General features: G+C 43.0%; 1 protein-coding gene across 4 annotated transcripts in view; it reads right to left on the bottom strand.

Moving 5' to 3' along the window:
• Positions 1–2,614: 2,614 nt before the first annotated feature.
• PLEKHS1 (pleckstrin homology domain containing S1) overlaps positions 2,615–26,397 on the bottom strand; it is an 81,980-nt gene continuing 58,197 nt past the window's right edge. For all 4 annotated transcript variants that reach the window (XM_078643858.1, XM_078643856.1, XM_078643854.1 and 1 more), the window contains exons 14-17: positions 23,535–23,633; positions 18,727–18,862; positions 14,390–14,469; positions 2,615–4,028 (exon numbers count right to left, since the gene is read on the bottom strand). In XM_078643858.1, coding sequence (XP_078499984.1) covers positions 14,401–14,469; positions 18,727–18,862; positions 23,535–23,633 — 304 coding nt within the window. In that variant the 3' untranslated portion in view covers positions 2,615–4,028; positions 14,390–14,400. The remainder of the gene's footprint in view (positions 4,029–14,389; positions 14,470–18,726; positions 18,863–23,534; positions 23,634–26,397) is intronic.

Genomic DNA, 26,397 nt, shown 5'->3' with positions numbered 1-26,397 from the left:
CCGCCTCCATAAATTTATTAACTGAGCTATTCGTTTATATGATTCCTAATTATTAAGTAAAGTTTGGTTTGTGATGGCTGATTAATCCACTATCGCACCTGAGAAGTAAGTAGAGGAAGATTGTGTTCACACATATCACTTTTCATTTACGTACAATACCGAAACATGGCAATTAGTTGTTTAAAAAAGTTCTTTTCGCTTATTTTTTTTATTTATTTATTATGAGTGTGCTTTGAACTACTGAATTTATTAATTTTACATCAAAGAATGGATCTTGTCCCGGCTCCGAACAGTTGCAGCAGAAAATAAATAGTGCTCCTTAGAGCACTGTTAAAATTCTGCCCTTGGCACTGCCTTTGCTATCTCTGATGTCGGGGGTTCCATTGGTCATACAGGACAAGCCAGACCGCTAAATCACGTCCATGTTCGGAAAGGATGTTTTATCAGATTTGGCATAGGCATGTGTAGGGAGCAATAAAAAACGTTAGGAATATTTGGTACCACATTTAACACTACTAATGTTTTTAAAGATCATTTTTTTTAAATTGAGTTTTAGCTTTGGACCAGATTTTAAAACATTCTTTTTTAATTTTGCTTCAAAAAACAGCTTATGCAGTGTGTTCCATCTAAAATGTCAATATGTTTTAAATAAAATAATTTGGGCTATGAATTGCCCAAACAAAACAATAGAATTTAACTGAGTCTCCATAAGTCTGATCCTCCTTCAAAATAATTTATCAATAAAATCACATTGCGACATGTATTTCCTTCATACAGCTACTTAAAACCATGTGGGCAGGATGCTGATAAGACTAAAGTAAGAGGAGAAGTGGAATAAGAGGACACACATACACAATGCACACACAAACAACTGACATACTTCTGCCACAACCACCACACAACTTACAATTTATGACCATCCCCTTACCTGAGCCTTCCTATGCATACCTCCCAACACATAACCATAGGCATATTGTGGAATCTCCTTCCTCAGAGGTCATCAAATAGAGCAGTGATTCCCAAGCTGGGGTCCGCGGACCCCCAGGGTTCCGTGACACATTCCTAGGTGGTCTGCAGGCAGTAGTTTTAAAAGCACTGCAAAGTTCCTTGTATAATCAGCAGATTTGGGGCAGCAATAAAAGTGTCAAGATAACTCAGATGATTAATGTAAATGCTGGAGAGAGATGGGGGTTTTGTCCAGTGGCAGCTTTGACTCATTTAAGGAAGCGCAGATGGTTAATATGCATGCTGCGAAGAATGTCAACCATGCATTAAAAAAACCAGTATTTTGTTTTGTGCATAGCTCAGTAGGTTCCTGCTTTTGCCACAGAGAATATTTTGTTATTGTGCTGTTCACAAGATTCAATCGGAATCTAGCACAGTGAGCTATAAACTGTCATCAAATAGCTGCATGCAAACTGCATGGTACAAGTTAGTCATTTATTATTTTTCCCAGACTTTCATTATAGTGATGCTACTAAAAAGGTTTGTTTGGGTAGAAATCAATCCTTATTATTAAAGTCAATGCTAACCCCTATGTTATGTTCTGAGTCCTGAGTTTGTGCTTCTCCAAACCAAGCAATCTTAAAAAATGCCTACTAGTATGGAAGATATGTGAATCCTACACCTTGTAGTCCCCTTTGCCTTATGTAACAATTTGTATTCACTGATCTACACATGTGTGATTCATTGTCTCTGTATGTGTGTGATGTAAAGTGCTCTGACACCCTACAGTGGTATGAGAGATGCTATAAAATAAATTAAATACATGTGACAGTGGGGCTATGGAGAGATGAGAGGCACTGTTGGAGGGTAGTAGTGAGGGAACCATTGAAGATTGTCAATCATTGAAGATTGACACCAGATAGTAAGGTTATTATTTACTATGCTTTAAAAGCTAATACAATTCAATATATAATGTTAAATATGTTGTAAAATGCACCATTTCCCCCAAAGCCCCCTCTGTAGCGGTCAGGCTCACTCGCTGCACTTGGTGTGCACTGTACAGGGACTGGTCTGACAACATTTGCCAGAGCAGCTTTAGGTTTCCAGTCGAGCCTTGGCAGGAGGAGGAGCCTCTGGCAGCGAAATAAAACCAATAAAAAGTTAGTCGCGAGATGTAGCACTAACCTTCTCATTAAGATTTTTCAATTTTTGCAAATATTTTTAATATAAAAATACTAACATCTTTAGTAATTCAAGTCTCTCTTTTGTTTGATGTGCACACGTGTGTTTTTTTTCTTCAAATTACAGTTTTATTGTTTGAAATTAAAATCATACAAATTGCTTGGGGGTCCCCGGCTTCCAGTAGTGACTAAATGGGGGTCCTCAGGAATGAAAAGTTTGGGAACCACTGGAGTAAAGCATATGTAAGATTCTATATATAACAATTGCACAGAGAGTAAATCAATAAAAATGCATGATCCCAATGGATCTGTGTCTCTTTCGTGGATAACATGTACATTCTGGATTGGTACATAACATATGTAATTGTACTGGTATGGCGTCTGTCTGTTTGACATCCGTATGCTTTAAGTGAATGTGCATTGCTTGGTCACAGCGGGAATTCACTACTTGTAGTTTTCTACTAAATATGTGAACTACCATTCAGAAGTGTATTTGTAAATCACAGATTTATTGATGAATTACTGCAGATTTATTGATGAATTACTTACACTCTGCAAAGGCTGCCTTTAGTAGCACATGGAGATCAAACATAAGAACGTAGCTTATATACAAATTTTTCATATAAATAATTGACAATTAATAAACATTACATTAGTACATAAGTACCTACTCATGAATACTACACAACGTACCTCTACTACTAGAGTGCTTGGTTCATAAAGCATACATATGTGCTGCATACATGCCTCAGGATAAGCAAACTGAGTAATCAGTTCAGTAGAGCACCATATTTTGATCATCACTGACATAGATACTTCATCCCATAGGGATTGCCTGTCTACTTACAATCTGGACGAAGGATGCCTATAACACACACAATGGCTCCTCCATCAATCGACTTAAAGCTTGAAACCATGAAATTTACTAAGCCTAATATTTGTACAAAATAGACCACCATGGAATGTTTAAGCCCAATCTTGGCTAATGGGCCTAGTCATTAGTTATCTGACACCAGCTGAAATTTTAAATCGTGATAGGCCCGCAGGATTCAAATTGTAGAGGTTACCAAGCTCATGTCTTATGAATTTCAGTAGTCACTCACCATGCTCACAGAAAGGGGTCATTTAGATTTAATCAGAAGTTAGGGAATGTTACTTGTGGCCCTTCCACTCTATGAGTGTGTATCAAAATGAATTGCTTGGTTTAGAATGCAGAGCATAAGACTACAAGATTGTCTATAAAGATAGGTGCATTTAAGTTTTTGTTTCCCACGATGTTCCTGAGTGATCCGGAAAATTTTGCCTCATCTTGAGTCCATTAAACCATCCGTAAATGGCTCCTGACTCTTAGCCCGTTGGGAGGTAGCAATGCAAGTGTTTTTTTCATTTTCCCAACAGTGGATTCAATTTTTCCACCTTACAAAGCTTATTGAAATAATCTTGTGATGATGCATCCTTCTTCATTATCCTTTATCATCATCTTCTTTTCTTCTTTCGGATTGTAAAGTGCTGATAAGCCAAAAGTCACTCCTATGGCCCTTCTTGAATGAGGGCAGAGTTATTACTTTAAAGTGTTCTGTAATATACAAGGACACAGAGGAAATCAGTTCCCCAATGTGTAATATACACATACAATATACAAATGTACGTCACGGTTTCCTACACAATATTGACTATCTGTATAGAAAATTAGCCGCCTTCTCAAATTGTCAGAGAAGTCCATTGGATGTCATCATCATAGAGAATATGCCCTATTGTGTGGACATATGATGGTGGAGAGATTTTCTTAAAGATGCAAATGATGACTTCAATCATTTGTGTGATCCAGTAATGCGGTTTCTTCTGTTTCTTGAACTTAGACCTTTTCCTCCTTGACATTATTTCTGCCTTGAGTGCAATTATCTGAAAAATCAAAGTGCAAGACATCAGTAGTGTTATGGGCAGTTCACAAAAATATGTCCTGCTAGCAGAAACCTGTACCCAAAGCAAATGCATTTAAGGATTACTTGGGTAAACATAAAACAGTGCTCAGTTTTTGATGGCCCTCATGAGTTGGCCTGATTTAAAGTTGAGTGTCCCAACAGTAGAATTTACTCCACCACCTGGATAGTCTGATGTAGGAAATTTGGAAGGTTGATTCTCCTCCAGCTTCACCTTTCCCTCCAGAAATTGGAAGATGTTCTCTTGAAAGTCAACTCTAAATCTAGTCCTTGATTCCTTATGATTGATACTACCAGGCAAATTCTTCAATTGAAAATCTAGCTAGATTCCTACCCCACTCGCACTACTGGTACTCTTCACCAAACCCGCCCTGCCTGCATTGCACATTCATTATAGTCACAATTGTTTTTTATAAATTGCACCTTGAGTCAAAATGTTGATACTTTAGCCCCTTTCAATATCATATTCCAAAAGATCATTTTGCAAACATCTGCCCTGCTTCCACTGTCAGTGAAGTGGTACATTGCAGTTAGTCTTAAATTACTGTAAATGTTCTGATTGGTTGTATGACGTTACAACGCATACTTTTGCAACGCATTCCTTTACAACGCATTTTTACAAAGCAACATCCATTACAACGCATTCCATTACAACGCATGCCATTACAATGAATATTTTTAAACTACCTTTACAACGCATTCCACTACAACGCATACTACCTTTACAACGCATACCATTACAACGCATAACATTACATTGCATGTTTGGTAAGTATTGGATAGTGTAGGGGTAAAAATGACTATTCTAACACCAGGGGGTGCAACAGTAGGGTAAGTGTTGGATAGTGTAGGGGTAAAAATTACTATTCTAACTCCAGGGGGTGCAACAGTAAAGTAAGTGTTGGATAGTGTAGGGGTAAAAATTACTATTCTAACTCCAGGGGGTGCAACAGTAGGGTAAGTGTTGGATAGTGTAGGGGTAAAAATTACTATTCTAACTCCAGGGGGTGCAACAGTAGGGTAAGTGTTGGATGATAATGTTATGCGTTGTAGTGGTATGCGTTGTAGTGTCATGCGTTGTAATGGTTGCGTTGTAAAGACATGCGTTGTAATGGATGTTGCGTTGTAAAAGTTTTGTTGTAATGGTAGTGCGTTGTAAAAGTTGCGTTGTAAAGGTTGTTTCCCGTTCTGATTACTTACTGGTAAATGTTGTTGCTCCTAATTCTAGTCTTCCTTGTCTAGGCCCTGCCGATTTGAGGATGCATGTTTCCAAGGGACATATTAACCCTTAAACTAAAAACTGGGAAGAAGGCATTGTATATCCCTGAAATAGTCCTAATCTACCTATTGTATAATCCCTTATATTGCCCATAAGTACAGCCCTTAACTTCTGATAGAGAACCCACACTGGATCTTAGATAATAAAGGGGCACGGATAAGGAAGACTGGCAGTAGGAGTAATAACGTTTACAGGTAATCAATTGAAGCATTACTTCCTTGTCTGTCTTTCCCATGCCAGTCCTTACTGATTTGCTGATGTACAAATCGCAACTATTGATACAAACACCAACGAACCTGAGACACAGAAAAACAAGATTTTACTGTAATCAAATAAACACCAATGGTTTGTTACACCACATTATAAAAATGACCTTTCCCCTTTCAAGACGGCAATGTGTGACAAAAGTATGTTTATGGGGCCAAATGGCAGTGCTGCAAATCTTAGGCAAGGGAACTCCTTTAGCATCAGCCGAGGAGGAAGCCACTTCTTTTGTGTGCCTTTCTTGAATACCCTAAGAAATTTGTTTGGCCAGGGAAGAATACATATGAGAATTGGGTAACCTATCCCAGTGACACACTGTGGCAGGAGTTGTTTTTTACCACACTTATCTGCACCACGAAAAAAAACACAAGGACTATGTAGACCAACACTCCTTTGTCCAGTTCATGTAGATGAGCAAGCATCCGCGATCGTGTAAAGTATAAAGAGAGCCTATTTTGTCATCCCCTCAAGGCAAACATACTGGTAAAAATCTGCTGCGAAGTATGCAACTGGGAAGGAATCTTAGGAGCAATTTCAGGCCCAGTTCTAAATAACACCTTATATGTGAGATTCTGATGATAGAGGGATGCAGACACCAAGACTCAAAGTTCACCCAATCTTCGTATAAATGCAATATTAAAAAATAATGTAACCTTTGCAGTATGCCAAGACAATGGGGCAGAAGATGGATGCTTAAATGGAGGACCTTGTAAACCCCTTAAAACAGCGGTTAACTACCAGGGAGTAATAGGGGAATGCAATATATGTCATCATTTTGGAAACTCATAAGAACTTGATTCGACTAAAGGAGATATAGAAGCTAGTGAACCCTGTTCTCTAAAGGATCAAATAGTAACCCAATGGCTTCAAAAATAAGGGCAAACTTTTCAGAAATCCATCGCTGAGCATGCACCACAAGACCAAGGCACAATAACCTGCTCCTTACACCACGACTCATAATCAGTGCAGTGCTTGAAAGAGCAAGGCACTGTGAAGGATGCTTTAGTTCTTGATTGTCTATAACGACTTTCCTAGAACATCCTAGTTACGAGACCCCCCACCTCTTAACTTCCAAGACATGAAACGAAGACGGCAAATAGACTGAGACCCAGAAACTGGAGATGAGAAGGAAAGAGAGGCAGGTGAAATAAGGGAAACACATGCAACCACACAATGATTGCAAACTATGGGCATGACCAAAAGGGAGCAAACAGAATCACAGTTCCTGCTTCCCTTCTAATCTTCTCCAGCACTCTCAGAATAAAGGAATCAAAAGGAAGGCATACAAAAGTCCTGGATGCCAAGCTAGTGCTCATGCATCCTCTCCCCATACTCCCTGACCTACTTTCTATGCTCAGAAATGGTTAAGAATACCATTATTTAGGGAGGCAAAGAGGTCTACCCAGGGATGACCCAACTGATCTATTCACTTCAGAAATGGTTCCTGAAATGCATAGTGTCACAATGATGAAGGAAAACTCTGCTACAGTGATCTGCCCTCTGGTTTTCCCTACCCGGGAGGTAAGAGACTTGTCGCGTTAGGCAATTGATCTATGCCCAAGAGCAACTCCCCAGAGCTCCCAGAGCTAGTGTGGGCCCCTTACAATTTATATAAGTCTTTGCCACCTGATTGTCCATGTGAACTAGAACATCCCCTTGGCTCCAAGAATTGAGGGGAGCAGATAATGAACCAAAAGTCTAAGGAAGGGAAAGTCACAACCCTGTCCAACTGAAGAGAAGTTACTACTGAGAATATGCCTTTGTGAAGACTCTAGCAGCAGCTCAGAGGCTGAAAGGAAGGACAGAACATTGGTAATGAAATTGCCCCATTGCAAATCGCAGAACCCCCTTACTGTGTGGGCGAGTTGGAATATGATAATTATTGTCTTTCAGATGCAGTGTTACTAAGAAGTCTCCTAGCATCCAGTCTGAAGTGTAGTAACCCTCAAAGATATGTATCTCACAAAATTGTTTACTCATCTGAAATCCATATTTAGGTGAAAATCTCAGTCTGGTTGTGGTACAAGAATAGAATGGAGTAAACTCCTAATCCTCGTTGAGAGTGAGAAAAAAGGAATGATAGCTCATTAAAAAGAAGAATGTCGATCCATCTTATCAGTGCTCTTTTGTGAATTGAAAGACATGGAAGAGGAGTGACTCTGAGGGCTGTTCTGGAGGATGAAGGAACTTAATAAAATATCCAATTTTTACAATGTTCAGGACTAAAACATCCTGGACTGGAAGATTCCAGGAGACAAGAATATGTCTAACCTGTCCCCTACTGGCCTCAGAGAGGTATAATCATGCTTTAGGAGGTTCCCGCCTTTGTTGTTGGACTTTACCTGGGACTGAGATTAATTTGATAGTGCAATCCGTGAGCCACGGGCCTGGTTTTAAAAGAGATGATATCCTTTAGTAGCCATGTGTGATGTCTGCTGTGAAAGCAGTGATATCGAATAAAAACTCCCTGTAAATGGATGCAGGATCTCAGTAGGTAAAGTAATTTAATTCTGACCCAAAACGCTTTGTACAAAGGAATGGCAAATGACTGATAAGGGCATATTGGCCTCTTTCTAATTTCGTTACTCCCTTCTACTGGTGACAACTAGCTGACAGCGATGCGTTAGAGACAGTAGTATAGGACCAAGTTAGATCAGAAGTGAAATCTGGAAAAAACAGCCAATGAGCGCCATTGTTCATAGAACACAAGAAGGATCCTTCCTTTCCTGAATACACTCAAAAGACCTTTAAGATTTCTGAACGACGTATGCAGCCGAGTTCCAGCTCTAATTACAAAGAAAGTTTGAAGCTACATAGGAATTTTCATTTACCTATTCTACTAGTCCACCCATTCAGGCAGAAAAGCATTTTCCAAGGCCAATTAGCAAGACCATGCCATATTAGCAGGACCAGACCGGCCTTTTATTTCAACAGACATTTCTCTGGTGGGCTGCAGAATTTGGGAACCCCTTTTTTGATTCCTAGGATTGCTGCTAGTGTCATTCTTTCGTAGCAGGCTGAGCTGGACTTCAGCAAAGAGGCAGATGGATCAGACAGACAGAGAGAGAAGGAGAGCGAGAGAGGATGAAGAGAGATGTGAGATAAGGAGCGAGACAGGAGATGGAAGAACACCAAGTGAATAGGAAAGGTATGGGGGGCTTGTCTGAACATTTTTACAAGGGCTGTTTTTGGTTCCAAAAGTCAATATCAAATTGACCTCAGCAATTTGTTAATATTCCTCCCCAAAGTGAGTCAGTTGGCAGCACTTAAACAAAGAAAGAGAGACATTCGAGATCTGTCCACATCCTTCAATCTCATTCAAACAAATGCCCTAATTAATTCTAAAAAAAAAAACGGCATCAAATATACAGAGGGAGTTTAAAATTGGGTGTAAACTTGCCTAATACTGCTAATGTAGGTTCCTAGAAACCCAACTTTTCACGGATATGCATGATCACTTCCTACAGCATTGCCCCTGGATTTATTTTCCTTCTGGAAACAGAATAAATAAATCAGCAACAAATATTTCAAAGGGTCCTTCAAGATTTCCAAGGCATTCCAGCACAATTTGATGATCAGCTCTAAGCATTTCTCTCATGACCTTTAAAGATGCACGTCTTGTCGGTTGAAGTTGTCTAACTTCATTCCAGATATATCACCACCACCCACTGCAGCCTCCAGCACAGAACATTTTGAGTTCTTATTGCCTGTAATTGGTTTACTAAGCAATACTAAGCAAATTATTTATGCTTTTCTTTCCTTTCTTTCTTTCTTTTCTTTCTTTCTTTCTTTCTTTCTATATATATATAGATATAAGTGTTTATTTGTGTGTGTGTGTGTGTGTGTGTACATGCAAAGGTTGCAGTGATATTATCAACAATGTCATAGAAGTTAAGATGTCCGATGCACTAGGAAAACCTGTCCCTCTGTCTTCCAAAGGCGGACTCCTGAATGTGTGGGACCCCACATACCTCACTGCGCTGGAACGACAATGGGCGGCCCTGGGCTTTCTCTTATTAAAACGTGAAATAGCAATGCAATGGGGCTCGCCAAATAAACCGCTCTTGATCAGATGGGTCGCTGCAATGGATACATGTATGTTGTCAGAAAAAACTGTATATAAGGTCAGGGGGTGTCCTGGAACTTGGGATAAGAAATGGGGTCCTTGGAATGTATATAGAGGCGAACTTTGTACTTCCCCTACAACTGAAATGGCGATGACCAGGACTGGTCCTCCCCGAACTCGCACTTGTAATGCACCGCTGTAATGTATGCCTTCTATGTCAATTTTGTACTTCATGACTGCCAGCTGATTACTTACTCTGCTTTGTTCAATAAAATAGTTTAAACAAAAAAAAACAATGTCATAGAAGAGGTCATGAGTAATGAAATATGTGAGGCAATTAGCAGGCGGGCCGCCCCAGGGTCCCTGCAGCCCTAGCCCATTTCAGATGCTGCGTGAGCTGGAATTGATCCTGCTAAGTGGGAGCTGCTGTTTTTGTTTGCTCCCACCAGGTGAAAGCACTGTGTGCAAATGAGAGCAGATATGTCTTTCCTGGCCGCATTCCTGCGGGCAGGGAAAGCATGTCTGCTCCCATCCAGCTAGAGCTTTAAAAATGCTCCTGCCAAGTGGGAGCAGTAATATTTACCCTCCCACGCTAATGGGGACAGGGAAACTGCTGTGTGCCAGACGTGGGCTCCCCGGGACACAGTAATTCAGCCAGGATGGGGTCCCCTGTGCTTTTCCAGGTGCAGGCATGACTCTCTCCCCTTTTCTGGCACATTCAGCACTAGAGGATGGTGTCCTCAGGGCCTATGAAGGCTTAGAAAGGTGGACCACACTGCCACCCTGCTCTTTTTACTGGCATTTGGCCATGAGGGATGGGGTCCCCGGCACCTCTTAAGGCTTAAGGAGGAAGGCTGGATGCCTCCCCCATCCTTAGTACTGGGATTCAGCCTGGGGATGGGGTCCCAGGGCCTATTAATGTTCAGAGAGGGGGGCACATGCCCTCCTCTCACCATTTTCAATAACAACCCAAGGATGGGGTCCCCTGTCACTCCCTGAGACTTGGGGAGGGGGTGCCATTCGCCACCCTCCCCCAAAGTTACTTTTCAGGATACCCCCGCCTTGCCCCACCCCGGGGGAGGGGGGTATGAATAATGTGGGAGCCTGTGCTATATATTTTTTTCCTGCAGATATGCGGTTCCTCTGCAAATTTGTGGCAATTTTTACAAAATTTGTTTGAACTCCCCCCCCCCCCCCACCACCACCAGGCCTAGGGGTTCAGGGGATCCCTACCTTGCCCACTTATGTGTTATTAAAAAGAAATCTTTTTATAGGACTTAGTCCGTATAGTCCTTAGATGGCAGCCGCTACATTCTTGTTGATGTGGTGGCAGCCAATCAGATCTCAGCATGAGATCTGTCAGCCCCACAAATCCTCCGTGGTGTGAAATATACAAAGTTGTTGAGCATTAAGTACTTAAAAACTACTGAATTTAATTTATGTCAAATCACAAAAAGCACTCTTTCTGAACCAAGATTTAGCTTTCTGCCAAATATGATGTAAATCCGTTCAGCTGCTTGGGCTGTTGCTGTGTCTGAAGTTCCTATGGAGATATGAATGGGGAAATGTGTTTTGACCCCCTCCCACACTTTTTCTTGCCCCCGCATGACAGATCTCCCCCCCAGAATTTTTCTATGCTCAAACTAGGCAAAAAAGAGCTCTTTTTGGAAAGGTTTGCTAAGATTTATCAATGGCACCAAAGTTATACACAAAGCAAAAGATACAGGTGGTAGTGTTCCCAACAGGGAAACGTCCGCACACACTCGCCAAACACTTGTAATATCTCCAAAATTCAGTACACAACCAACAATATGTATATTATCGAACCAGTAAAACAGATAGGGTGCCAGAAAATCTCAAAGCACCTACCACCTTAAGGTGCCGTTAGTGTACACAAAAGTGATACACACAAAATTAAACAAAGTTTTGAGAAATAATTATCAGCACTCCTATAACCAAGTAATCATAACATTTAGGGCATAAGTTAGAGGCCCTGCCAATCTCACAAATTATATCAAACTCTATTAATTCTAGAGTTGTTCCAAGATATCAACATAAGTCTTTTTCAAAGCATGGGGTTCAAAAATATATAGTCCACTTATTTGTTTTTCTTCAATCTTTATTTTGTCAATTTTCATAGAACAGATATTTCCAGCAGCAAATAGAAATCACCAACACGTGTTTCGTCCTACACAAGGACTTTTTCAAGGCCGAAATCAAAAAGCTGTATACTAAGGCTGGAGATGCGGCACGTGGTGTAGGGAGGAAAAGGATCACTCAGTATAGTGGCAAGCCTTTCGCAGGTAATAATCGTATCAGCAAATAAGCTAGTAACAACTCAAGTAGTTAGCAATTGAGAATATGTGATTGCTACCGGATTCCAAATGCGAACACTCGGTGCAAAAAAGTAATTCACAGGCAACCATAGTTAGTTGTGAGCATATTAATTGCCGTCACATCTCTGTACCCAAAGCCGTCTCAGTTACGCACCAAAGTTAATAGTAACACAAAAAAGGCATTACCCATGAAACATACCATTTTAAACTAACAGAACCACTGAAATTTACCAGTTATAGTTATCTGAAGTTAACTATAACTCATGGCCCTTAGTAACTATAACTCACACCCTTGTCCCGTACTGCTAATTACATCTCATATTACATCACAAATGACATATTCTATGATATCATTGATAATATTACTGCAATATCTGAAATTAAATTGTTGATGGCAAGACTGCACATGGCAGGGGCGGAAGTTATAGCTATTTTAGGAGAACCATGGAGTCAGAGGAGCAGAGCAGGGGGGCACACAGGGAGAGAGGGAGACACCATCACTGACTGCCAGTGAATTATATGGAGCACCATAGAACCTTACAGACTACCTACATCCAGGTGGACACAGCCCAGGAGTGTCCAACTCCCATCTACCAAAGCTCTCTTCTGCACACAAATTTGAGTTGAGTTGAGGTGGGAGATGCGAGGCAACTCATAAAGGAATACTACAACTATGTGGATTTACTATGGGGTTCAGTTAAAAAGGACTGTCCTCTACTTCTATCACCAAAGCTTAGAACATCCCGTAGGAGAGTCATGGCTTGGACATGGGATGATAGTCACCCCTGTCAAAAGGAGTATTTCTATGGGTGGACCCCATCACCCAATAGTCTAGCATTCAGTTTGGGAACAACATGCCTACATCAAGTAGAGCACTTATGAGAAACTGGCCTGCCAAAATGATAATATGAGGAGCAGGTTGTCACATGGGCACAGAAGAGGGACTTTCAGCCTAAAGATCAATTCACAGCTCAATGTAGATGGAAAGCAGTCTGACTTTGGTACTAAGTGCTGTATACAGGGGACACTAAGCAATGGAATTCCTCCACAATACTATCCCTATTATGTAGGAAATTCCACTGGTGGGTACTCCTTGCAATGCAGCGCTACCTCAAGGAAGACAGAGCATTTTCCATTAGCGCCCAGCTTTAAATTAGGCCCATAGTCTTCATGACATTTTGTGAAGTACTAGAAGTTTGCATTTTCATGTGTTTGCCTTTTGGCCTCAGCATCTTCGTGCAACTCTGTAAGGTGAGAAGTATTCTTCCATGGCCTCTCCGGGGAAACAACCATCACAACGCAACTTTCACAACGCACTACCATTACAACAAAACTTTTACAACGCAAGATCCATTACAACGCATGCTATTACAACGCATGCCACTACAACGCAGATGCTATTACAACGCATGCCATTACAACGTAAGTATGGGTAAGTATTTAATTTAAATAATATTAATTTAATTTAAATTTAATTTTCATAAATTAATTTAATTACTTTAATTAAATGTAATATTTTTAATTTTTTTATTTAATTTACATAAATACATTTTAATATTTTAATTACATTTAATTGTAATGTAATTTATTTTAATTAAACTCACAGGAGTTAGGGGGGTTAGGGTTAAAATTACCCCTACTCTTTCCAACACTTACCATACTATTACACCCACCTGGAGTTAGAATAGTAATTATAACCCCTACACTATCCAACACTTACCCTACTATTACACCCCCCCTGGAGTTAGAATAGTAGTTTTAACCCCTACACTACCCAACACACCCTACTATTACACCCCCTAGGAGTTAGAATATTAAATTAAAATATACAAAAAATAAAAAATTAATTTCAATAAATTAATAAACATTTTTGTAATTATATTAAAATTAAATTAATTATAATAAAATTAAATACCTACCTATACTTACATTGTAATGGTATGCGTTGTAATAGCATCTGCGTTGTAATGGCATGCGTTGTAATAGCATGCGTTTGTAATGGATCTTGCGTTGTAAAAGTTGTGTTGTGATGGGGTAAAAATTACTATTCTAACTCCAGGGGGGGTGTAATAGTAGGGTAAGTGTTGGATAGTGTAGGGGTGATGGTATGCGTTGTGAATGAATGCGTTGTAACGTCATACATTTGCCTCTCCGCATTCTTCTTGTTAATTAGAAGAATTGCACCTAAACTCACTATTTATATTCCAGTAAAGGTGGGTAACGGATTTTTTTCAGTACAAAAAAAATGTGTCCTTTAGATCGGGGTGGGGACTGTTTTAACACCAAGTAGTTCAGTGGCTGCAGCAGAAAAGCTGTTGTTTGCACCACGTGCATCAAGGATTAACCACCCATACTAACAAGAGCTTCAATTCACCCACCTGGTTGAACACTAGGGGCAGCTGCATCCTTCGACGTGCAGAACTTCAGAGTTGGGTACCCGAAGTACGGTAATCTTCACCTAAAAAAACAAAACATAGACATAGAGTTTTCTTAATATTTCCAATCCTGCCAAACAGCACATTTATATGGAGACCAGGTAATTCCTTCAAACTTTTCTGATACAATTTTTTTTACTCAGTTTTGTATTCTCTCAGACTTGTATTTAAAGGCGTCCAAGAGTTTCTATTTTATTCACAATACTGTGTGAGCTTAGAACTCTCTCTGTAGTTTTTTTTAAGCATTTTGAGTTCTGACACTATTTTATCCATGCTGCTCCAAGTGTTCTTGCTCCTACACTATCACACTCCTGAACCCAGGATGCTCTTGTGTTCTTGCACCCACAATTCAGTATGCTTCTGAAACACGCCGCTTGTGCCTGTACTGCTTCCTCGCATCCTTGCACCAGACTGCTCTGTGGTGTCACCGCACCTCACTTGTTTGCAAACAAGCTGCTGTCTAATGCTCTTCCATGCACAATAGGCATTTGTGATCATATTCACATGCTGCTCTCATGCTCTAGCACACATGATTCTAACTCAAACTTTTGCCCCAAACCATTCTCGTATATGCTCTTGATCTGCTGCTCTCTCACTGTTTTCACACTTCTCTTCCAAGATCTTGAACTAATGCGGCTCTCTCATGCTTATGTACCCAGGCAGCTTTTTCAGCCACTTGCTTCCATGGTGCTCTCTTATCTCCTTGCTCCGTCACTGCTTGTCTGAGCTCTTGGCTGTATGGCTTGTGTGAGCTCATGCAACCATGTTATCTCACACCCTTGTACTCATGTGGTGCTCTTGTTATCTTGTTTCCACACCTCGGTCCTGTGCACTAGCACCCATGCTGATACTTTATACTCTTGCACCACACCGCTCACTTGTGCTGCTGCACCCATGTTGTTCTTTTCTGCTCTTCTTCCGAGCTCTCCATGCCTCTGGAGTCAGGCTAGCCTGACTGATGAGGGGTGAAACCCCGAAACCATTCCCAGGATTCCTGTTTCTGGTGCTGGACTGTTCCCAATGGGAAAAGGGTCAAGACCGATTTGCAGATGGCTGGGTTTAAACTGGAATGGCACAGGGAGCAAAATAACGATGAATTTAGGCCCAGATCTCTGTACTAGGGTGAATGTTTGAGATTGTTCAACATTCTGTCCCTTCAATTGTTCTTTTTGCATATGTCACCCGGAGTGGATTGGGTGTGCCCAGACGTGGGTCCTGTGCTCTTGATGCCACTGGAGTCAAGCTAGCCTGGCTGATGAGGGGTGAAACCCTGAAACCAGTCCTATGATGCTTGTTGCCGGTCCAGGGAGGACCTGGTCTGGCAGTTCAGCATGGACTGTTTGCATGGGTAACAAGGTCGAGACTGATTTGCATATGGCTGTGTTTAAACTGGTTATGGCATGGGGAGCACAAAAAAGATGGATTTAGGCCCAGATCTCTGTGCTGTGGTGAGTGTTTGACATTGTTTAACATTCGGTCAATCAATTGTTCTTTTTCATTTGTCACCCCGAGTGGGACAGGTATGCCCAGATGTGGGACCCACGCTCTACATGCCACTGGAGTCAAGCTAGCCTGTCTGATGAGGGGAGAAACCCCAAAATTGGTCTCAAGATGCTTGTTGTTGGTCCAAGGAAAACCTGGCATGGCAGATCGGGCTGGACTGTTCCCATGGGGAACAGGGTTAAGACTAATTTGCATATGGCTGGGTTTAAACTGGAATGGCATGGGGAGCAAAAACATGATGGATTTAGGCCCAGATCTCCATACTAGGGTGAATGTTTGACAGTGTTCAACCTTCTGTCCATCAATTGTTCTTTTTGCATTTGTCACCCTGAGTGGGACAGGTATGTCCAGACATGGGTCCCACACTCTCCATGCCACTGGAGTCAAGCTAGCCTGGCTGATGAGGGGTGAAACCCTGAAACCAGTCCCAGGATGCGTGTTGCTAGTCCAGGGAGGACCTGGTCTGGCAGTTCAGCGTGGACTGTTTGCATGGGTAACAGGGTCAGGACTGATTTGCATATGGATGTGTTTAAACTGGAATGGCATGAAGAGCACAAAAAAGATGGATTTAGGCCCAGATCTCTGTGCTGTGGTGAGTGTTTGACATTGTTCAACATTCGGTCCATCAATTGTTCTTTTTCATTTGTCACCCAAAGTGGGACAGGTATGCCCAGATGTGGGTCCCAGGTTCTCCATGCCACTGGAGTCAAGCTAGCCTGGCTGATGAGGGGAGAAACCCCACAATTGGTCCCAAGATGCTTGTTTCCGGTCCAAGGAAAACCTGGCATGGCAGATCGGGCTGGACTGTTTCCATGGGGAACAGGGTTAGGACTGATTTGCATATGGCTGGGTTTAAACTGGAATGGCATGGGGAGCAAAATAAATATGGATTTAGGCCCAGATCTCCATACTGGGGTGAATGTTTGACATTGTTCAACATTCTGTCCATCAATTGTTATTTTTGCTTCTTATAATGTGTTCTTTCATGCACTTATATTAACGCTGCAGTTGTTCTACCTAAGCTGCCTTTGCACCTAACGGCTCTTGTTAATGCTCTTTGTTCCACACTGCTCTCTTATACTCTTGCACACATGTCTTTTCAGTGCTGCTGCACTCTGACAGGTCTCTCATGCTCAGTCTTGCACCACATTGTTCTTGTGTGCCCTTGCATGCATCCTACATTGTTCTTCTGTACCCTTGCATACACCCCACATTGTTCTTCTGTGCCCTTGCATACACCCCACATTGTTCTTCTGTGCCCTTGCATACACCCCACATTGTTCTTCTGTACCCTTGCATACACCCCACATTGTTCTTCTGTGCCCTTGCATACACCCCACATTGTTCTTCTGTGCCCTTGCATACACCCCACATTGTTCTTCTTTACCCTTGCATGCACCCCACATTGTTCTCCTGTGCCTTTGCATGCACCCACATTGATCGTCTGTGCCCTTGCATGCACCCCACATTGTTCGTCTGTGCCCTTACATGCACCCCACATTGTTCGTCTGTGGCCTTGCATGCACCCCACATTGATCGTCTGTGCCCTTGCATGCACCCCACATTGATCGTCTGTGCCCTTGCATGCACCCCACATTGTTCGTCTGTGCCCTTACATGCACCCCACATTGTTCATCTGCGGCCTTGCATGCACCCACATTGATCGTCTGTGCCCTTGCATGCACCCCACATTGTTCGTCTGTGCCCTTACATGCACCCCACATTGTTCATCTGCGGCCTTGCATGCACCCACATTGATCGTCTGTGCCCTTGCATGCACCCCACATTGTTCGTCTGTGCCCTTACATGCACCCCACATTGTTCGTCTGTGCCCTTACATGCACCCCACATTGTTCGTCTGTGCCCTTACATGCACCCCACATTGTTCTTCTGTGCCCTTGCATGCACCCCACATTGTTCTTCTTTACCCTTACATGCACCCCACATTGTTCTTATATGCCCTTGCATGCACCCCACATTGATCGTCTGTGCCCTTGCATGCACCCCACATTGATCGTCTGTGCCCTTGCATGCACCCACATTGATCGTCTGTGCCCTTACATACATGTGTCCCACGTTGTGCTTTTGTGCCCTTGCCTGCACCACACATTGTTCTTTTGTGCCCTCGCAGTCACACTATTTCTTGCTCATCTTCCCACTCCGTTCTCTCACACTTAGGCACAAAGGCAGCACTATTGTGCTCATGCGCCCATGCTGTTACCTCACGCTTCTGCACCCACACTGCTCTCATGCTTTTCTTTTCTTGCTGGTCTCTTTACCTTCCTCCCACGCTCCTGCTCTTGCCTCACGCCTCTGTCATGTGCATTTGTTCCTACACTACTGTCTTGTGGTCCTTCCCTCACATTATTCTATTGTGTCTTTCACCAATGCTTCGCCCTCACATCTGTGCACCCTCTTTTGGCTCTTCCTTCCGTACTCCCGTCTTGTACTCTAGCTCCCACGTTGCTTTCTCGTGTACTTGTGCCCATGCTTTTCTCTCTCTCTCTCTCTTTCTCAGTCTCTTAATTCCTCGCTTTCTTCTAGTGTTCTCGCACCCCCACTTCTTTCTTATGCATTTTGTCATACCACTGACCTCCAGACCTTGCATCCATTCAGGTGTCTTACACGATTTCACCTAAACTCACACCTTATGCTCCCATCCATGATGACCTCTTGTTCTCTTTCTCTTACATCCATGACAACCTCTCGTACTCTTACACACAAGATGCTCTGTCGCACGTGGTGTTTATGGATGAACAACCTGCAGCCTTCCTCACCTTCTCACTCCTGGCCATGGTGATGCTTCTGAAGACGTCTTCCTTGCTCTGGACACCAATTTCGTTTACACCCACTATGTGGTCTCCGAAGTGGAATGGACATGCCATGTGCCCCGGCCCTTTCCAATGTGACACACTGTCAGGGGTGAGAAGACCATAGATGAACATGAAGCATACACCTCCAGCTGTACAATACATGTGGTCGGCTTGGGCATGTCATGCGTGTGGCTGATGGTAGATACTGAGAGAAGTTACGAGGCGGCTTGGCAGGAATGCCACATCTTTCCCATTCAAGAGAACTTCAGCAACATGTGATATAGAACAAAGTTGTGGCATGGACTGGGCTTGTCAACTAAAGCAAATAGTATAGTAAATAGTATTGCTGGTCCTTTACTTTTTCGATATATATACTTTTCATTTATATTTCTATTATGACAAACTGACATTTTGTTTGCGTTGACTACCTCTTCCATTGTTATTCTTCTACTGTAAAACTCTCTGATACCCACGTGGGTTACGTTCGAACTATATAAGACTCTATAAATAAATAAATAAATAAAATGACCAAGAAATAATCATTGTTGATATTGTGAAATCGAACTGAATTTTTCATTTGGTGGCTGAACACGTCCAACCTCCCTCTGGCATGCACAGCACCCTGCAGCCTTTAGACAGGTGATTGCACACACCGTGAAGACGTAAGCGGAATCCTCAGGTATGTATGCCCACCTCTAGGCTCAAAGGATTCCAAAAGATAGTTCAGAACAGAGTTATAATGTAAAGGCTGTAAGTCTATGAAGACTATAAGCGTGAATTTACAGTCAGCAATGCAAACAGCAGTCCTTTCGCAAAGATGAATAACACATATCTTTTGACCTTAGCAGATTTATTTCATTTTTGAATAAATTATCACAAAACTAAGATTCTGAACAGAAAATTATGTGTATGCAAATTATTATATTCCTATAGGTATGCTCCTAATCAAAGAAAAGAGGGAGAGATCATAAGAGAAGACTAAGGAACAAACAGGCCAATGAAACCAGTGGAATATTATTATATACACAACTCAAGCACAAAAACAAATCTATTAAAACTAAAATAATTCAGTGGTATAACAGAGGAGCAGGAGGTTCTGATGCCTGGCTCCTATGACCAAACCATTGCCTTAATTCTATCATGTGCTTCATGGGCGCTTACTATGGAGGCAGTATTTGCAGATAGTGGGCATGGCATCGGCATTCGTTTTTGGTGACAGGGATTCAGTCAAATATCTTTCTTTTTCATCAACATACTTTGGCCCAGATCAACCGAGATAAATACAGTAAAGGGAGAGAGAAAATTATAGGAAAACAGCATCAGTGACAAAGGGAGAAAACATTGACAAAAAAGACCCTGCAAGAGTGATATAAAGAAACAAGGCGATGGGAGAAAGAGGCATGAGGTGGAATCACATCTCGGCAACTGTGGTGTTCGGTAATACTGGCATTCAATACGGCCAGCAGCGGGCACCAAAACTTTGAGCCTCTGCACTCATATTTTTTCATCCTTTATAACAAATTAAATACTGAGGGCCTCATTTACAAGCCCATTGCTCTGCCGGTGCATTGCTTTTTTAGGGGAAACAGTTGGAACACCGTAGTCTTAACCATGCATGTTCCGACCACGCAAGCTAGACCACACTTGCCTCAACCGCACATATATGCCTTAACCACGCATAGGCGTGGTTAAGCAAGTGCGCGGTCTAGCTACTGGGGACGGAAGCAGTAAGACCATGCCAGGAAGAGATCTGAGGTGAGGTAAGTGAGGCTGGGGTGTTGTTTTATGGGCTGGGGGTTGGGGTAGTTTTCTGGGTTATGGTAGATTTCTGGGCTGGGGTCGGGTCATTTTCTGGGCTAGGTAAGGGGTTGGGGTAGTTTTCTGGGCTGGGGAGGGTCAGGGGTAGTTTTGTGGCCTGGTGGGTCGGGGTAGTTTCCTGGGCTGGAGGGGTTCAGGGTAGTTTTCTGGGTCGGGGGTTCGGACTAGTTTTCAGGGCTAGAGGGGTCAGAGTTCGTTTTTAGGGCTGGGGGTCGGGCTAGTTTTCAGGGCAATGGGGTTGGAGATAGTTTACAGGGATGGGGGTTTGAGCTAGTTTCAGGGTGGGAGATGGAGGTCGTTTTCACTACTGGGAGAGGTTGGGCTAGTTTTCAGGGGGGTCAGAGGTAGATTACAGGGCTGGGAGGGGTTGTGGTCGTTTTCAGGGCTTGTGGTGTTGGGGTAGTTTTCATGGCTGGGGAGGGTTAGAGTAGTTTTCAGGGCTGGGGAGGGTTACGTCATTTATTTAAATTAGGGGTTAGGGTATTAGGCCTAAGGGCTGTGGAAAGGGTTGGGGTAGTGTTAGGGACAGCGTGCGGGGTGGGAGGGGGTTGGGATAGTGTTTGTTAAGGAACAGAGTTTTAGGCCTCAGGGCAGTGTGAGGGGAATGGGTAGTCAGGGTAATTTTTACAGCTTAGGGTGGGGGCAGTAGTTTTTACTTCTGGGGGGTCGGGTAGTTTTTCAAAATAGGGGTTTGAGTTTTAGGCCTAAGGGCATTAGAAGGGGTTGGGGTAGTTGTAGGGACAGTGCAAGGAGATGGGAGGCGGTTGTGGTAGTGTTTAAGTATTAGGGACAGCATGGGGGTCGGGTGTTTTGACCTCAGTGCAGAGAGAGGGGTGCCGGGAGTTTGTAGCTTATGGCGGGGGTAGGGGTGTTGTGACCTGAGCCACACATATCCCTTCACCATTCATACCTTTACCACAAAATTAAATGACAAAGGAATGCGTGGTTAAGACGCATTCGTGATTTAGGCTGCGTGGTACAGGCACACATGGTTTATCCAGTCGTGCCTTTATCATACAACCCTTTTTTAGACACACCGGCAGCGCAGTGTGCCGACCCATATTTGCAAGGCCACATAAAGCCATCCTGGTAATATTTACAAGGCAACGTAAAGTGACCCTGTGTGACTTATTATGGTAAATATGGACCCCTTTCATGCATTACCCCGCGTGAAAGGGGCATTCCATGGGTGTTGCTGTGGGTGTTCCCACGCACCATCCATGGAAGCTGACACATTCCCAGGTTTTCAAAGTGTCGTAAACCTGAGAATGTGTCAGAATCCTACGCCTCCCCAGGGGAGGCATAGGAGTGTCGCAACGATCAGAAGTACTTTTATTCCTCCTCATTTTCTGCTCTTTCTGTGTGTGCTGCATTGTGGAGTACACATAGAAGTAGCAAAATGCCATTAATTGTAGTTTTTGTGCAGAAAGCTGTCCCTACCTGTGCAACAACAATCATTCCTGCAAAGCAGGCACCCTTGCACCATGATGCAACGTTGTCTGCCTTGGCATATAGTGCTGTATGTGTGCTAGTGGAGGGGAGAAGGATGCATTCCTGCCCGTTTATTTTGATGTACGGCAGCGCAGCAGGATGGCTTGCTGCGCTGCTGTGCATCAAAATATAATAAATGAGGCACTGAAACCTTAATCTCAAGATGTGTGCATGACTCCTGTTGCAGCTGTCATTAACTGACAGGAGCAGAATAAATATGTGAATGGTCAGGCAGCTGCCTTTTATCGTCAGCGGCGTAATTTTCAGTGGATAACTAAACATTTGCATGATCTAATAATAAATAACCAAGCCCACCAGATATGAGGGTTTAACTGTCATACATTCTTCAGGGACACTGTCACTGAATTTAACGCAGATGTAATTAGGATAGTAAATAAATAATCGTTTTTGTTTATTGATAAGATTAGACTCAATGACTTGTGATTGGAATAATGCTTCTTCAGTAACAACCTTTTAGGTGTAACTATCACAGTATGCTTTTGAAAATAGCAATTCAGGGGCATATTATCAAGGGGGTTTATCTCCGCTTTTTTGGCTTTAAAACCCAAGAAAGCGGAGATAAAATTATCTCCCTATTACCTAGCTGTTGCTAACACCAGTTAGCGACAGCTAGTAGGAGATAGCGACCATCTTGGGCCCCACTTTGCATGTCAGTGATATTTATCACTAATGACATGCAAAGTGGGCGTGCCAAGATGTTAGCGACTGGAAACAGTCGCTAACATCGCTATCTCCTATTACCAACTTTTGGAGATATTCGCGCTAAGGGCGAATATCTCCAAAAGCTAACACCTGCCCTGAGCAGTTCTTAGCCATGTTATCCAATGGGAGGTGGATAACATGGCTAAGAGCATTAGCTCGGTAATGCATGAATATCGCTGACTTTTCAGCGATATTCATGCATTGCGGCCGTTTTTTATCGCATTTACTTATCGCAAATACCAAGTAATACCAAGGTTTATCTGCGATAAAAATCGCCGCAGCTCAGCGGTAAAATTTTGTCTCTAACCAAGCAATAGCGATAATTATCGCTATTGCTTGGTAATATGCCCCTCAGTTATTTAATGTATATTTATATATTTTGCCACATAAAAATAACATTGGTCCTTAATTTAAAAGCGTAGTTAAGCAACAAGCAATGAAGTAACATATGCAGTTGATAGCTGCTGTCATATTGCCTTATCTCTGTAGATGGTCAGGCGTCCTACAAAAGCTATGTGCTCCAAAAACTGGCCTATTGTAAAAGCCACGTTGCTCAGCAGGTATGCATACAGTGTACCGACCTGCCATATATTGTATGGAGCTGGGGTGATTAGTCAATCACCCGAGCTGCCCATCTTGCCTCCTTTGCAGGGGGGCAGTAGTGTGCCAAAAGTTGAACCTCTTTGCAGCAGACTTGGTTGACCTCAGTTCACATGTGTGCCCATAACAGCTATACCTACCATACTTTCTCTCCAAACTCCATGAGCTCCATGTATGTACTGAGGCCTTCTTTGGGCAAAGAAATGTTCTCCTCGAAGAACAGACTTGGGTCTTCGGAGCTGTAAGAAATAGATGCCACATTTTTTATCTAGATTCACATAATGCACATTTTCATATGTATATCTTAGAGTCAGTCTACGGAGGTGCTGTGCTGCTGCTCACATTATCCTTTGCTAATCCTTTAAATGGCACACACTCTCAGTGGCACCACTAGAAGCCTAGCATGCAGAAAAACTGTGGAATGCACATATCTTAGTGAATGGCAGAGTTGTGTTCAATTGACTCGCAGCCTGCGTTGGTTCCCCAGTGCAAGGTGAGGTGACCACCATCTGAATTGCAGAACCTGTGATTGCAATGGGACAAATACCATTGTTAGGTCTCGCGACCTATCGATGCGCGCATGCGCATCGAGCGGAGCGAGAATTCATGTCGGCAAAATCCTGTTCAACCCAAGGGCTTTCAGCCCCGCGGTTTTCTTGCAGTTCACGTGAATCACGTGAGCAAACATGCACGAGCATTCACGGCCAGGGCTTCTCCTCCCCTAGCAGCACTCCTCCCACACCAGCAACTCCCCCCTCCCACACCAGCACCTCCCCTCTCTCTCCCCGCAAACACAGCCTTGCCGTAGCAGCACTCCTCCCACACCAGCACCTCCCCCCTCCCACACCAGCACCTCCCTTCTCTCTCCCCGCAAACACAGCCTTGCCGTAGCAGCACTCCTCCCACACCAGCACCTCCCCTCTCTCTCCCCGCAAACACAGCCTTTCCTTTCATTTCTCCTCCCCCTCCCCAGCCCGTAGCAGCACTCCTCCTTTTGCCTTTTCCCATCACCTCACCTATTTTATTTAAAACGCTTCCACCTCAGTCTCGTGCTTTCTATGACGTTGTATGTTTATCTGTCTCTTGCCATGTTCCTCCTCAGCGTCAGTCTGTCTTTCACTGTCTCTGTTGCTTTGTCTCTGTCTATATGTCCACCTCTCACTGTCTCTGTTCGCTTATCTGTATAGCCTGTCTCGCTGCCCTTGTCTCGCTCTGTCTCTGTCTATCCCTGTCTATGCTTGCATACCTACCTATGCCTGTCCCTGTCTTACTGTCCGTGTCTCGCTCTCTCTGTCACTATACATGACTTTCTATGTCAATCACCCTCCCACAGGCTTCCCCAGCGCTGCCCCGCCCCCTGCTTCATGGCCAGGCCATCTGTTCCCTGCCAGACACGTGCATCGGCAGCATTTCTCCAGCACAAGGGGCTGAAAAATAAAATATCTTTCACGGCAGCAAAGGCTTCACGCCTCCCCAAAGACTGCAGTCTCCTGAAAGACCTAGAAATATCACAATGGCGCTAACTGAAAATAATTGAAGGTTTTGTGAGCATTTAATGCAACAGCACGGGCAAAACGAAGCCTTACATAACTAAAAAAACGGACAGCAATCCAATGAACTAATAAAAACGAAGAAGTCCAAATTTCGAATGCATCACTGAGAAAATTATTTTCTTTAGTGGCTCAGAAATGTATACTAGCATGAACACGAGTGAGGAACGTAACAATACCTTACTACCAACAACAATGTAACAATATCGCATTAGTGAAATATTTAGAGATCATGAAACACATTAAAAACCATACCAAAAGGTTTTGTTGACGCCATAATAATTCTGACAACTACCTCATCTCATAGAGCCCTTTTTTATCAATTAAATGCTAGGACAGGAAAATAAACATAATATCTACTTAGAGTTTGATGAAGAAATCTATGCCCACTGTATTGCTAGTCAGATCTCATTTTTAAATTAAATAGTGCTGGATCTTTTGTCTTCTATTTTATACACAACAAAAAGATGTTTTTTAAGAGTGGGACTTGATAAATCTTTAGTGCATTTAAAATGCTTTTTTAGACTCTACTTCAAATAGGCTGTGTGTTGGGTGTAAAAGGATAAGAAGCCGAAGAGTTTCTTGCCAAAAATGTGATGCTCCTACTAATAGCAATGCACTGCAAAGAAAGCACTCCCTCGCCGGTGGAGTTGTACACTAAACACCTAGTAATAGCATCAGGACGGGATCGAAATAAGACCCTGAAACATTCTACATGTAGTAACAAAAGGTGCACCAGGCAGCATTTCTCCAGCACAAGGCTCGCAAAAGGCTCTCCTCCCTCCCCACATCAAATGCATCAATCACCCTCCCACAGGCTTCCCCAGCGCTGCCCCGCCCCCTGCTTCACGGCCAGGCCATCTGTTCCCTGCCAGACCTCTCACACCTCCGTCACAGCATGTCGCCTTCTCTTCTCTCTGCTCTCCCCTCAGGCGCCGTGACATACTTCAAAGGCTTATCACTTCACACCGTGCAACCAGAGCACTTCAGTTGGTGTGCAGCCCCCCTCCCAGCACTGCCTTGTTACTCTCGGCAGCCGTGACTCCCTAAACACTTTTTATTTATATTTAATTAGCAGCAGCAGCATTTCATATAATGTGTTTCCAGCCTGAGATATTCGTCGCAGCCGTGACTCCCTAAACACTTTTTATATTTAATTAGCAGCAGCAGCAGCATTTCATATAATGTGTTTCCAGCATGAGATATTCGTTGCTTTTTGATCCTCGCGCCTTTTCCCTTTCAGTTTGAAGGCTCGAGGTCTCCTTCACGCTTCACTACTCACAGCGTATTTATTTTACATTAGAGACTCGTGCTGCTCTTCGTGCTGCCCTTCGCGCTCCACTGCACGCAGAATATTTACGTTTGGTTGGCTTAGCTGATGCACACACACGCAACACCACACACACGCAACACCACTCACCCACGCAACGCCACTCACCCAAGCAACACCACT

The sequence above is a fragment of the Lissotriton helveticus genome, chromosome 5_1, assembly GCF_964261635.1.
Source record: "Lissotriton helveticus chromosome 5_1, aLisHel1.1, whole genome shotgun sequence".
Taxonomy (NCBI): Eukaryota; Metazoa; Chordata; class Amphibia; order Caudata; family Salamandridae; genus Lissotriton; species Lissotriton helveticus.
The sequence above is the reverse complement of the archived record's forward strand: the minus strand, read 5'-3'. Positions and strand labels throughout refer to the sequence as shown.